The sequence below is a fragment of the Rhinolophus sinicus genome, linkage group LG05, assembly GCF_036562045.2.
Source record: "Rhinolophus sinicus isolate RSC01 linkage group LG05, ASM3656204v1, whole genome shotgun sequence".
Classification (NCBI taxonomy): Eukaryota; Metazoa; Chordata; class Mammalia; order Chiroptera; family Rhinolophidae; genus Rhinolophus; species Rhinolophus sinicus.
In genome coordinates this window covers 16,007,690-16,021,901 of record NC_133755.1, presented here as the reverse complement: position 1 = coordinate 16,021,901, position 14,212 = coordinate 16,007,690, and the positions used below count along the sequence as shown (strand labels likewise).

The following is a 14,212-nucleotide window of genomic DNA, read 5'->3' as shown; positions in this document are numbered from 1 at the left end:
AAATGTGATGTAACTCTAACAGGAAGGACACAGTGTCAGCAGCCTGTGATATTTTTGTGTCTTCACAACTAGCCAGTGTCACACTGCTTCAGGATATGCTCCCTGGTATTGGAAGAGGCCATCCACATCATTTTATGGAGAAGGAAATGGGTGGGGCTGGGGGGACATGAATTAGATGGGGTCAAATTGTCACCCAGTGGCCCACCTGAGCCTAAGACCAGGGTATCTTGTCTGGCTTCCAGGTACTCTTGGCCCATACAGATGATTCTGACGTGCCCAGTCTTGATTCTTAATTGGACTTACAGCTGCATAATCAGAGTGTGGACTCCTAGTTTTGGAGTTGATGCTTTTCCTTTGTAACTGGGAATAAAAATGGAAGCCGGGACCCTAGCCCCACCACCGCACTAGTGACAAGGACATTACTTTCTGTCCCATCACTTTCCCTCTCAGATCTTCCTCCCCAAGATGAACCAGATGCGAGCTCCTTTAAGAACTCTGTGAAGCCCTGGGGTTGGGGGTCATTCCCATCCCTGAGGGTGCTGATGTCCGTGTGTGTGCCACCCCCATCCTCGTAGCAGGATGTGCCAGGCCTGAGCTGACCCAGCAGTCGTCTCCAACTCCCAGGTCTCCCACTCGGGAGCCAGGTGGCTGTTCTCCCACAACGCTGCCATTAGTGGGTGACCATTGCAGAGTTCGTTAGGGGCCACAGCGCCTAGGACCCAGAGTCCCAGGGAAATCAGGAGGGATTGTGGCTCTGGGTCTAGACCCAAGTGGGAGGGAGCCACATGACACCAGGGAGACTTTTCCTGGAAAATGGTTTCTAGAGCCAAGGGGTCAGTCCTGGAGAGTGTGACGCACGCCCCCCCTCCCCCCCCATCCTTCCCCAACTCCTCCCTGCTCTCCATCCCACCTGCCCCCCAACTCTGCCGCACTGCCTTGCAGGCTGACAACCCCTCCTTCCCCAACCCTCGCCGGAGGCTGCGCCTTCAGGACCTGGCTGATCGCGTGGTGGACGCCTCTGAGGACGAGCATGAGCTCAACCAGCTGCTCAACGAGGCCTTGCTCGAGCGCGAGTCGGCCCAGGTGTAAGTGGTCCGCACACCCTGGCCCAAGGCCCCTCAGCACGTGCCTTGTCAGGCCAACTCAGGGCTCAGGAAGTTAGTCACCTTAAACATGAGGCCGAGGCAGAGGTGGCGTTTGTGTTTCATAGGGCTTGTTTCCACCACAGAGTGAAGAAGAGAAACACCTTCCTCTTATCCATGAGGTTCATGGACCCCGAGATGGAAACCCGCTACTCGGTGGAGAAAGAAAAGCAGAGTGGGGCGGCCTTCAGCTGCTCCTGCGTGGTCCTGCTCTGTACGGCCCTGGTCGAGATCCTCATTGACCCCTGGTGAGGGGGGCATTGCAGGAGCCCACAGGCCTGAGGGACGGGGGCGCGTCAGCTGGCGACTGACGTAGGGTGGCTGTGGGACAAGGAGACAGAGGATGGGGACACTCGTTAACTTCAGTCACCAAGGCTGATCTGGCTCCCTTTCTTGGCTCTTCTTAGTAAAGATAGATTTTAGGCTCTGGGCACAGACAGATAGCTCTAACCCAGCAGCAGGCCCTCTGGTGCAAGGGCGTGTTCTGGAGTCCTTGCCCCAGCTGCTGAAGCCCAGCTGAGGGGCGATCTCCTCCCCCTCCCCCCGCCCTAGCCAATCAGCAGCTCCCTCCTGCTCAGGGACGGCCCATCCGAAAGGAGCAGGTGTGGAGCCAGGCTCGTTACAGCTGGGGAATGCCTGAGAGCCTTGGCCTCAGTCCCATGGTCCTGGGTTCTGGACGTGGTTTCCACGCCTAGTTGTTGTATGACCTCGGGCACTCACTGTGGGTTCCCTGAGCACCAGTTTACTCATCCATAAGGCCGAAGCTGCTGATGATAAACATCTGAGGATAACAATATCTGTCCTACCTAACTCAGCGTTGTTGTCAGGATCAAATTTCACTCCTTCACTTCACAAATGTTTACTGTCTACTTCATGCCTAGGGCTGAGGTCTCGGGATGTAGCAATGGACGCAACATACAAAAATCCTCACTCTAGTGGAACTTACATTCTAGAAGGGGAAGATAGACATAAGCAATTAAGTAATCAAAACACATATGCAGACGGGTGAGCGCCGTGGATCAACGTCAGAGGGAGATGGGGACGCAGGTGGTGAGCTGAGCTTTGTTTTGCTTGCATTTTTGTATAGGATGCTCAGAGCGGGCCTCACTGCCAGGGTGACAGTTCAGGAAAGACCTGAGGAGTAAGAGGCCACGGGGAATCAGGCACTGGATCAGCAACACTTAGGTTCTGGGGCTCTTGGCAAGAGCACTGAGTGGAGTGAAACCAAATGGGAATGGGTGTGAGAATGGGGGATTTGGAGACAGCAGGTTTCTCAGAGTTCATGAGATAGATGTGGAACAACCTTGTCAAGTGTAAGGCTGTGCAGGTGTCAAAGGGGAACTCTCAGCAGCACTTGGAAGTGAGGGATTGCTGCTCCGTACGCTCTGTTCTCCCTCCATCATCGTTACGTGGCATCATGCTTATTTCTAAGGATCTCTTCCCGGATTTTTGCTGGGCTCTGCCCTGGGCATCTGCATCTGCCCTTCTCTGGGAAATGTCCTGGCCAACAGTTATGGCTGGGAGGGTCACATGGGACTTTGCAGGTACAGGCTTGTGCCTTTCTTACATCAAGGACCTGCCTTCGGCCTCCTTTCCTTTACTCTCCTAGCCCCTCACCCAATCTCACTGTTCCCTCTGGTCCCCTCACTGTCGTCTATCTCTGTGACAGGCTAATGACAAACTATGTGACCTTTGTGGTTGGCGAGGTTCTACTTCTGATCCTGACGATCTGCTCACTGGCTGCCATCTTTCCCCGGGTAAGAAGCACTTTTCCTTCTGGCCCAGAAGCCCTCTGGAAGTGAGTGTCATTTCCCGTGAAAGCGGGTATTGATGGAGTCATGCGGCCTGTCGGATCCTTATCAGTAGATTACAAATCTTCTGTTAGGATGGTTCAGGCCTTTATCCATTCAGTCATTCATTGACGTCAGCAGAGCACGCACGGTGGGCTGGACTGGGGTGAGCTCTGATGCTGGCACACGCAAGGGCGCACAAGCAGAGTCTAGACGTGCGAACCTGTGAAGAGCAGTGGTGGCCCAGCTGGAAGGTGGGTTGGCTCTGACTGAAGGACCCTGAAACCCAGACAAAAGGATTAAGACTTCTGTAAGTGCTGGGATGCCTTGCAGTTTTTGATCAGAACAACAGGGAAAAGTACTGTTTTAGGGAAATTAATCTGGCACATGTCTTGCCAGGTAACTTGGTGGACTTAGGTATACTGACCTGGGAAAGGCAGGAGTAGCCAAAGACGCTGGCCCTGAAAGCTCTTCCCTGACTTGGCCTTGTCACATGGAGACAGTGAGCGAGCTACTGCTGGCTGGCGCTGCCGACAGCCTCCAGGGCTGGTCCTGTGACTTCTAGGCCAAGGGTTCTGCTATCTGGAAGCCGTGGTATTAACTTAGTACGTCAAGTAGGCGTGGTGCAGAGCACTGGGATTCCCGCGCTCCCTTCTCAGCTCGGCCACTGTCCGTTTTGGTTGACTCACACACAAAGCACGACTTTTAGGTTCCTGGGAAGTATGGGAGCACGCAGGGTCGTTAGCATTTGTGTTCACAGGAGAAAAGGCTCTGGCCTGACATTCCATTCCTTCCAGGCCTTTCCCAAGAAGCTTGTGGCCTTCTCGACTTGGATTGACCGGACCCGCTGGGCCAGGAACACCTGGGCCATGTTAGCCATCTTCATTCTGGTTATGGCAAACACCGTGGACATGGTGAGTTCCCGCTGTCCTTCAAGGGACACTCCCTGCTCTCAGTGGAAAAGGCTTCCGTATTGGCCAGCACAGGCAGCTTGTCAACCCTGTCCCTCCACCATGAGACACAGGTTTGCAGTGGCCTTAGGTTCCTAAACACATCATCCTGACCAAACAGAGGGGGTCTTCTTCCCAGGAAAACTCCGAGGCTGACTGGTTTCCCCAGCTCCTCGTTCTCCAGAGTCCAAGAGCCCAGCACCACGCACCACGTCCTGTGCTAGATGCTTTACATACATTGACTCATTGAATCTTGATTACAACCCCAAGAGGTCGGTACTGTTAGCTGTACTTTCATATGAAGAACTCATGCTCTGAGAGGTTAATTCACTTGATTTAAGTCACACAGCCAATAAGAAACAGTCAAGAACCGAATCAGGTCTAAATTCCAATCCTGTTTTCTTCCTCCGTATCTCACTGCTCAAGGAGCACAATACTCGTAAGCGTTCTGTGTATCCTAAGTATTCCCTGTAGTGTGGCTAAGAGCCAGGTATCCCTCAGGACCAGGGAGATGAACCTCTTCCACTAAAGGAGCTCTCCTGGTCGGCCTTCATCCATTTGAACATGGCCAGACCTTCCTACAGCTGGGTCACTGGGGACAACAGCTTCAGAGCCCGAATGGCTAGAGGCAGACAAAATCCTCTTCTCTGCTGTCCTCAGTTCATGAAGAAGCTGCGTGTCCCATGAGGGGGTGGCCAGATGCTCTCTTGGGGAGAAGGGAAAGCAGCTGGAAGGCCGAGATTGACTGATTCAGAGCCACCATTTATTGAGCACTGGGGGCTGGGAGCTGTCACGGCTCTAATTTTGGTGGTATTATAGACACCCTTACACAGCCCTTTTTTCAAATATAATGTTATATTATTTGCTTCATTTTCTTTAACAGTCTCAGCACAGGAGAAAACTTGGTGTGGAGACTTATTTGGGCAGCAGTATAGGTGACACAGTCTAGGGCCAACTGACCAAAAATGCACCTGGATGGAATGAGCTCTAGAGTCTAACAGGCCCTGGGGGGCACGGTGCCCACAGTGCAGGGACGAGAAGCCAGGCCCCTGGCAGGTCACAGCACACCACTAACAGGGTCACAGACACTGCAGGACACCTGGAGATCTTGTCACCAGTGGAGGGTGGAAATCAAGGAAGGTAGGAAAACATGCTGGAATCCCATGCCTAGAACGTCCCCAAAGCCACACAAGCTCCAGTGGGTGAAGGTGACAAAAAGTAGGTTTGATTCAGTTTTTGGATGCACTTTCTACTGACTACATCTGCCCAGCAGCGGAACCAGGGACCAGACTCCAGAAGTGGATGCGTTTGCGCAGACCGGCTGCCGTCACTGGGCTGTGAGGCGGGCTGACTGGCCCCACAGTCCCTCTGTAACTGTGACGTGGGCTAGAAACCTGGTGACTGCACTCCTAGCTCTGGTTTTACAACTTGCTAATTGTGCTCCTTCGGGCAAGTCCAGCCTGAGTTTTCTATACAATGGTGACAATACTAAAAATACTCAAGTGAGATGATGGTAAAGCTCTTAGCAGGAATTACTAACATTTGTCTTATTCCTTGGTAAGTTTTCCCATCTTTCTCGGTGTTTCTGAGGGAGCTGTGGAAGTGGCAGCTGAACGTCCTCTGCCACAACAGAGCCTCCTCTGACCATGTCTGCTGTCCCCTTGCTCCCTGTGGTCCTGGCCTTCAGCTTAGCTGCCTCCAGTACTCCACGGGACCCAACGGCACTGCAGGGATGGAGATGGAGGATGGCTGCATGGAGAACCCCAAGTATTACAACTACGTGGCCGTGCTGTCCCTCATCGCCACCATCATGCTGGTGCAGGTCAGCCACATGGTGAAGCTCACGCTCATGCTGCTCATCACGGGTGCAGTGGCCATCATCAACATCTACGCCTGGTGCCCCATCTTTGATGAATACGACCGCATACGCTTCCAGGGACACGAGTAAGAGGGGATCTAGATTTTCTCCTCCCTCCCACCCCCCAAGTCCCCATTTCAAAGTCATGGACTTGCACTGAGGTAGCTTTCTGTCTCTAGGGTTCATCAAAGGTTTGTATGGGGATCAGGGCTCAGGGCTTCTCGGACATGCCACTGGTTGGCTGTGAACCTAGGATAGACTCTCCTTTCCTGATGAGTGGAAGATCTGGGTTACCTCAGTGTTTGGCTGGGCGTTAGCCTCTCGTACCCAGATGGGGCCTGAGTGTTCTATTCTCTGTCCAGCAGCTTTCCTATGGTTGCTGTGGAGAAGATGCAGATAATCTCCACCCCTGGGCTCAATGGCACTGACAGGTAAGAGTGACTGCTTTGCCACCTGCCCTGCATTTTTGGCTCCTTTCTTCTAGATAGGGAACAAATACCACAGGCCAGAGTCCCACGGCCTCACCCTTCCAAAGATACATGATATGGGATGTTCAAGTTAGAGTATTTCTATAGGCGGGCTGGAGCACAGGTGGAATTTTAGTCTAGACCTGGCCATCCTGGCCTGTCCAGAATCAGAGAGTAAACCGAGAAGTCAAATGGGTGGTATCTGCATATACACGTAACTGGCAGGCAGGACAGACAGCAGAAGAGAGGAGGAAAGAACATTGCATTCCAACTAGAGGACCTGGATTCTTGACCTGCCCCAGGAATTCTCTGCGGGGCTGCAGGCAGCCCAGTTTTCCTGGGTGTTTCATTTCTTGAAAAGGATAGTGGACTAGTCCAATGTCCTGTTAGCTCTCAAGTTTGAGGATTTTATGATTCAGTGACTTGACTAGACCTTCAAGAAAGTTAAAAAAAAAAAATTACTTTGGCCACTAATAAATGAAAGGCATCCCAGTAATCAGGAAATGCAAATTAAGACCACAACAAAAGACCATCACACACCTACCAGTTGGGCAAGAATTAAGTATGATGATACCACGTACAACAAGTATACTCCTGATTGGAGTATGTATTAGTACAACACTTCAGAAAACTATTTGGAGTTATTTGAGGTAAAGTTGAAGATAGACCCATGACCCAGCAATTCCACTGCTACACATACACCTTAGAGAAATCCTTGCATGTCTATGTCCAGCACGTGTGTCCTTAGTCACAGTTTATAATAACCACATATATACACAAATATCCAAAACGAAGAAAAACAATCCAAATTACAACAGTAAATAGGTACGTAAACTGTAGTATATTCATATACTACGATACAGTAATGAAAATGACCTATGGCTCCACACAAATATGGGCCGTTATAAAAAAGCACGTAAAACTGTGCCCTGGTCCCATCACTGTGATGTTAGTTTCTCTCCCAATCCCTGTGTGGTTGCAGCTACTCATGCGGTGAGTCAGGTGACGCAGTGGTTATTAAACACCGTGGAGCAGCCCAATGTGGGTTCCCAGTGCAGCCAGGAGGGGCCAGGGTGGGCTGGCTGTCAGGAGCCCCGTGATTTAGGAAAGCTTTACTGCCCAGTTGGGACCTGGACTTGACGTGAAGGCTCGTTAAGGAGCTGGGATGAGTTTCTGGGGCCTGGGTGACAGGGAAGCGCACAGCCCAGTCAGAGAGAATGAAGGCCGTGCAGCTGGTTCCTCTGCCCTGCAGGCTGTCACTGGTGCCTTCTAAGTACTCGATGACAGCGATGCTCTTCGTCATGATGCTGAGCTTCTACTGCTTCTCCCGCCATGTGAGTGCCTGCATGCCCTCCTCTCCTCTCCTCTCCTTGTGACCTGTCAGGGCCTCCTGAGAAGCAGGCCCAGATCTAAGAACGCGCCTCCTGAGAAATGCCAGTTTCCTTTACCCCACATGGCTCTTCTCCACGTTCTGGTTTCCTCCTCAGTGATACAAGCGAAACAGTTTTTACCTCTTCCTCCTGATCTCCAGACGCTGAAGGAAGCGTGGGGAGGAGGGGGCATCAAAGCCTGGATAAAATCTCTATTCCCTGGGCCAGGGGCTCATGGATCTTCACTCATCCTGGCTCTGGGGGTCAGCAACACACTGGCCACAGAGCCAGAAGAGAAAGGGAAAGAAGCTGCTGAAGTTCTTGTTGGGTTAAAAGGCAAAAAGGAGAGGGGCAGAGGGCACCAGAGAAGTATGTGTACAGGAACTTACTGCTCCATGTAAGCACAGGTGCCACCCAGTGGTTGGCCAGGGGAAGTACAGCCTTCCAGCGCTGCTTCGCCAAACAGGGCCTGCTGGACATGGGGGCTCCACCCTGGGCTAGGGCTAGATCCCCACTGCTGCCACCACCCGCAAGTCAGACCTGTAGTTACAATAGGCCCCAGGAGGCCCCACACATTCAGAAGGCCTCTTAGATGTGTGCTGTAACCAGAGGCTGGAACCTCACTGCAGCTGGAGGGCGGCCTTTGTGATGAAATGGATCCCAACCTCTGGGTCTTCTTTCCCTTGCCATGTGGAACCCCTCCACTCAAGTTCCCACTCTTCATCTTTCCATCAATTGGCCAGCGTAGAGCATACATCTTGCCTGTGCCTTTGTCTGTAGGTGGAAACACTGGCTCGGACACTGTTCTTGTGGAAGATTGAGGTCCACGAGCAGAAGGAACGTGTCTATGAGATGCGACGCTGGAACGAGGCCTTGGTCACCAACATGCTGCCTGAGCACGTGGCACGCCATTTCCTGGGGTCCAAGAAGAGAGATGAGGTGAGTGGCCTGCTGTGTGCAGCCTGGAACCGTGAGGCTGTCTTCATCCACTTTCTGGCAGGGAATGCCTGTGAAGGCAGGCCTGCTCATGACATGGCACCGGGGTGTGCTACAAAGATTGTTTCTGGGCCACACATCTCCGCGAGCCCCGTTTCAGCAGACGAAACCTTGGCTAGAGCCTGCCTTTCTGTGTGACCTTCGCAAATAGAACGGTTCTTATGCCTTACTTCCCAACTCCGCTCTACCCTTTTTCAAAGCTGAGGCTGTTATAGGGACTAGAGAAGCTAGTTTTTATTTATTCAAAGTTGTGATGAGAACTACTCTCTAATGCTTCCAAGTTGGGATAATCTGGGAGACGTGCCCAAAAAGCTGAGTGCACCTCTCATAGATGAAGGGTAGTCATTTGTGGAACACATTATTCAGTTTCTTTCTGCACTTTGGCCCTGCCTCTTTTCAGGAGCTGTACAGCCAGTCTTACGATGAGATTGGAGTCATGTTTGCCTCGCTGCCCAACTTTGCCGACTTCTACACAGAGGAGAGTATCAATAATGGTGGCATTGAGTGTCTGCGTTTCCTCAACGAGATCATCTCAGATTTTGATTCCGTGAGTGCCCATCTCCCTCCCATTCCCCATCTGCCACAAGGCCGCTCATTCCAAATTATATCTTGGAACAGGCAGCAGAAATCAAATAGAAGTTGTAGAGTTACTCTAACTGGTTACATTTTCCCCGTCAACTCTTCCCTGTAATGTATGGGCTTCTGCCGCCATCTGGAAATGATGGGGGTGTGGTGGGGGAGATGGGAGCCTGGGAAATCACCTACAAATTCACAGGATAAGGACTGGCCAAAACAAGATCCTGAGGCCCCTCTGATTCCTCCTACCCTCAAGTTCAGATTCATTAAAACTTTATTAGGTAACTTACACATCATGGAAAATGTTTTTACATACATGCTCAGCCATCCTAGGAGATTGACAACTTTATGCCAGTGTTAAGGTTGTAGAAACTGAGGGTCAGAAAATCAGGAAGTTGCTTAGGATCATGTGGCAGGTAAGTGGCAGGAGGTTTTGTGCGGTCACTATCAACAGGGCAGCCTGGCGTTTAGTTGGCTCATCCATCTCCATTGACTGCTGACACACTTCTCTTCCTTAATACTGGCCTTAGCTCCTGGACAATCCCAAATTCCGGATCATCACCAAGATCAAAACCATTGGCAGCACCTATATGGCAGCTTCAGGAGTCACCCCAGATGTCAACACCAATGGCTTTCCCAGCTCCAACAAGGTACCAAAACCACCCCAATGGCTAGAGTGATGGGGCTCTGCCTCCTGAGGCAAGAGTCAGGCAACCCATACCCAGCATGTGGTAAAGAGCAGTTACCCGAGTAGCTAACATTAAGTACGGTTGTACAGAGGTACTTTGCAGGAGTACAGACTCCCTGAGGACCACGCAATGCAAACTTAAAGCCGGGTCTACTGAGAAAGTGTAATGAGCAGAGAGAACAGAACACACACAGCCACTCACTACTGTGTACAGCTTAGGCCAGGCACAAGGTGCTGTGTGTAACTGTGGCCATGGCCTCTTCTGTACTTGCCTAAGAACGGGGCATCTAAGCAGTTATGGAACAATGAAAACATCCAGGGTGGGGAAGTGGTTTTGTTAGAAAAGGGACATCTTCACAGCCCACTGGCTGAAGTCAGCCTGTTAAGTTAAATGAGATCTGTGGAGCCAGCTCCACTTAGATACCAGAAGGAGAAGAAATGAGCTGTGGGGGCCCTGGTCCCGAGGGCTGTTCTTAAAACATTACCATTCTATTTCATCTTACAACTGCCATCTCCATTTTATGGATGAGGTTAAAGAAACATGCCTAAGATGGGTGATCACCCTCAAGTGCTTATAATCTAGTTGAGGAATCAAAATGAAGACAATCATCCCTAAACCTGAAGACCAGGTTCAGGCAAGGCAGTGATGAGACGTGACTCCTGCATGGATACATGGCAGACAGGAAGCAAAGGGGCTGGGAAGATGTGTCCCCACCCCCCCACCCGAGTCTTTCCTCTAGAGGGACCCCTGTGAACTCTGTCACAGTGGAAGTTGGAGCTAAGAGGGTGCTGATTCCCTTGTGGGAAAAAATGAAGACTAGGCCTTTGAAACCAGACGAAGGGACTGACCTCCCGAGTGTTAAGGAAAGAAGGTGAGTGTGGGCTGCCGTGGCTGCGGGCCCTTCATGCCTTCACTGCTGCTCTCTGGCACAGGAGGAAAAGTCAGACAAGGAGCGCTGGCAGCACCTGGCTGACCTGGCAGACTTCGCACTCGCCATGAAGGACACGCTTACAAACATCAACAACCAGTCCTTCAACAACTTCATGCTGCGGATAGGTGAGGCTCTAGGCTCGCCTGCCCCGCGGCACGCTCCCTCGACACAGGGCTCAGCAGGAGGGTGAGAGGCGGAGAGACCTGAGGCATGTAGGCTGGGGAGCTGGAAGCGACCCTCAGTCCAGTCTCTTGTGGATGATCAAACTGAAAATCTGACAAAGTGGTCAGCTGTCCCTGCCCCCGTGTTTACAACGATAGCTTCCGTCTGAATCTGGCTGGGAAGTCAGTTTGTTTTCTACCTTTCCAAGGAATCTTCTATGCCTCAGTGCAACCTGTTAGGAGTTACCCACTATTGGGAATGAGGGGGTTGGGGGTCGTCTCATTCCTGATGAGGTCACACAAGAATTAAAATACCAGGTATGTGTCAGAGAGAAACTGGGCAACTTCCGTACTGAGGAAATTAATCAGCATATTGTGGGTAGCTGACAATTTGCCAAGCACATGGTGAGGGCAGGATAAGAGACATTTCTGCCCTCCAGTAACTTAGAGAAGCAAGCTTAATGGGGAATATGTTAGATAATCAGGAGTTTTGTGCTAGGGGTTGGTCAGGTGGCAAATGCTCAGAGGAGTTGGTAGCTTCACAGGTAACAAAGTTTGGCATGTGGCCATGCTGCTCTTTCTGCCTCTACCCAGGCATGAACAAAGGAGGGGTACTGGCTGGCGTCATTGGAGCCCGGAAACCACACTATGACATCTGGGGCAATACAGTCAACGTAGCCAGCAGAATGGAGTCCACAGGGGTCATGGGCAACATTCAGGTACGTCTAGCAAGAGCCGGGAACGTGCTCAGATCCAGGCAATGGCAAAACTGGAATAATGCTATTTTGCCATGCACTACTGTCTCCTTTCTGTTGGCCCAAAATATTAAGTCGGCAGTGCTCTCCATGAAAGGGCAAGACTGGGAAAAGATGCCTCTGTCCTTAGCCTCAGTAGAAGGGAGAAAATACTTCAACCCCACCTGTAAAATGTATGTTTAAGTTCTAGATAATAACTTCCTGCCTCTTGGTATGAACTTTCTGACACCTTGTGCCTCTAGCAGCTCCCCCTGATCTCTATCCGCTGGGTCTGGCAGGAAAGCTCCACAAAAAGGGGCTGAGGGGACAGAAGAGCAGGAGGAAAAGCCCCAAACAGTCATGCAGCCACACAGGCGACCTGTGGCTGTGTGAGGAGAGCGAGCAGACTAGCGTCGGGAGAGGGGAGGCACCACCCCGTGCTCTAGTGCTCTCCCGCATGGAGTGAAGGGGGCTTGACCCCGGGAGAGGGGAGCTACAGGTCGGCTGGACTGGGACCTGGGGATCATGTGGGGTACCACTTGGGAGCCTCAGTCTAGGCTCACTCTCTAACCCCACGCTCTGCCCTCTTCTCCCTCTGCAGGTGGTAGAAGAAACGCAAGCTATCCTTCGAGAGTACGGCTTCCGCTTTGTGAGGCGAGGGCCCATCTTTGTGAAAGGGAAGGGGGAGCTGCTAACCTTCTTTTTGAAGGGGCGCGAGAAGCCCGCCACCTTCCCTAATGGCTCCTCAGTTACACTGCCCCACCAGGTACTAGACAGCTCTTGAACGGCCTCTATCCCACAGTAGTCCAGAGGGGAAGGGAGAATGGATGGTTTGGAATCCAAGAAAGGCCTTGGGAAAGGACCAATGACCAAGTCCCAACATTCCCAAATTGTTGACGTGCACTCTCATAGACTTTAGATTAAAAATCTCCTCAAGCCTTCATTTGTTCGTGGACGTGTGAGCTCTGAGGGTGGCCGTACTATGCCTCGGTGTGCCTGCAGCTTCCCCAGAGAGTAAGGGTCTTAGGTGTGGTCCTGGAGCAATCCTTCCAGAGCCCGATTCCCCCAGAGAAGCCATGGCCACTGTGAGCAGGAAGGTATCAGGGGGCACAGATATGCCTTTGCCGCTGGTAGCACAGGTGGGGAAGTCAGCTCAAGGTGAAGCGTGGCAGGGCAGGACCACCACTGGCAGATGGTGCTCCCAGCTGTAACGTGAAAGCAGTGCTTTTCATGCAGAAGAGAGCTCAAGCTGGAGAGCTGCTTGTCTCCAGGTGGTCCGAGCTAAGGGAGACGGCCCTTGTCCTGATAATCTTGAAAGGTTCTTTTGGAACCCCTGTCACCTTAGTTGTAAGAGCAGAACGTGCAATATTTCCTTTACCCGGTGGGAGGGAAAGGGAATTTATTTCTGAAAGAAAAATATATAAACAGATCTTCAACATTTATATTTTTAACTTTCTGTTAAAAAACACTTTTCGATATTGCCTTGCCTTTTGAGCTCTTGCTACAGTCGCCTTTGCTACTGCTTTAAAAGAGAATTTACAGGTATTGATAAAGAACAAGACTGTTTTATTAAAAGCTTTCTTCAACTTGAATGTGATCATTGTGAAAATCCTGTTAATGCTGCTCCTCTGCGAAGTGCTCAGTGTTTTGCAAACTCACACGACATGCCTGGAAGGCACAAGAGCTGGAGCTAAGATCTTTTACTTTGAAGCCGCTTTCCTCTAATTGTTTCCTAAATGGTGGTCCAAGCTGACCTGACCATTCTCTGTGCTCCTCCCAGAGTTCCCACATTCACAGGTTACTTCCTAGTCGTCAGGTCTAGAAATGAGGATGCCTGACTACAGCTCTGGGCCTTGGGCAGGAATGGCTGGGCAAACGGGGCCAGGAATTGAGATGGCAGGACCTGTGAACTGGCCCTATGTGTCCTCCCTTCCCTTAAGCCAAGGGAAAGTGCCAGCAGATCCAAGGCCATAGTTCTAAGGAGAAATGGTTCACTAGCTGGACCAGGAGTCAGGAAGAGCCCTGCACAGCCATGGCCTCGAGCGTGCAGGAGAGGAGATGGAGGGAGGCTCTCCTTCCCTTGACAGCAACTCAGGAGCAGACTGCTGACTATGCCTTTTTACAGCTGACTTAAAATAGTCAACTTTCTACTGAGATGGCTTAGGAAACAAAAATATTAGATACACAGAACCGATTATTTTATCCACAGTATTTTCTCACACCGTATTCTTCGAAAGCGGTAGTCTAGAACACAGTGCTCCAAGCTAAAGGGCAAACACACTTCCCTCCTGAACTGTAATGATTCATCTCATATGAACCTAGAGTGTTCTAAAAACTTTCTTTTCAAATGTCTCAGAAAAGCGAGGTGGAATTAAAGCTTTCCTAAAATGCCTCCTATTGCCCCACAAACCATTCCGATTTTCTGCTAAAACGGGTGGTCAAATCAGTGTCTCCAAGAAGAGGTGACCTTGAACATTCTAACAAGTGACCAAGCAGTCATGGAGAACTGTCCCCAAATGCCAAAGCCTCTGGACTCAAACTTGCCCTT

At 51.1% G+C, this 14,212-nt stretch overlaps 1 protein-coding gene across 3 annotated transcripts in view; it reads left to right on the top strand.

Annotated features, from left to right (window-relative positions):
* Nucleotides 1-13,256, top strand: part of ADCY3 (adenylate cyclase 3) — a 75,676-nt gene extending 62,420 nt beyond the window's left edge. For 2 of the 3 annotated variants that reach the window (XM_074331762.1, XM_019712740.2), the window contains exons 10-22: nt 943-1,085; nt 1,229-1,390; nt 2,812-2,899; nt 3,730-3,846; nt 5,570-5,826; nt 6,103-6,171; nt 7,460-7,541; nt 8,358-8,516; nt 8,974-9,120; nt 9,680-9,799; nt 10,771-10,894; nt 11,525-11,649; nt 12,266-13,256. In XM_074331762.1, the coding sequence (XP_074187863.1) occupies nt 943-1,085; nt 1,229-1,390; nt 2,812-2,899; nt 3,730-3,846; nt 5,570-5,826; nt 6,103-6,171; nt 7,460-7,541; nt 8,358-8,516; nt 8,974-9,120; nt 9,680-9,799; nt 10,771-10,894; nt 11,525-11,649; nt 12,266-12,448 (1,776 nt within the window). In that variant the 3' untranslated portion in view covers nt 12,449-13,256. The remainder of the gene's footprint in view (nt 1-942; nt 1,086-1,228; nt 1,391-2,811; nt 2,900-3,729; nt 3,847-5,569; nt 5,827-6,102; nt 6,172-7,459; nt 7,542-8,357; nt 8,517-8,973; nt 9,121-9,679; nt 9,800-10,770; nt 10,895-11,524; nt 11,650-12,265) is intronic. The other variant, XM_019712741.2, reaches the window with a different exon arrangement.
* The last annotated feature ends 956 nt before the right edge of the window (nt 13,257-14,212 follow it).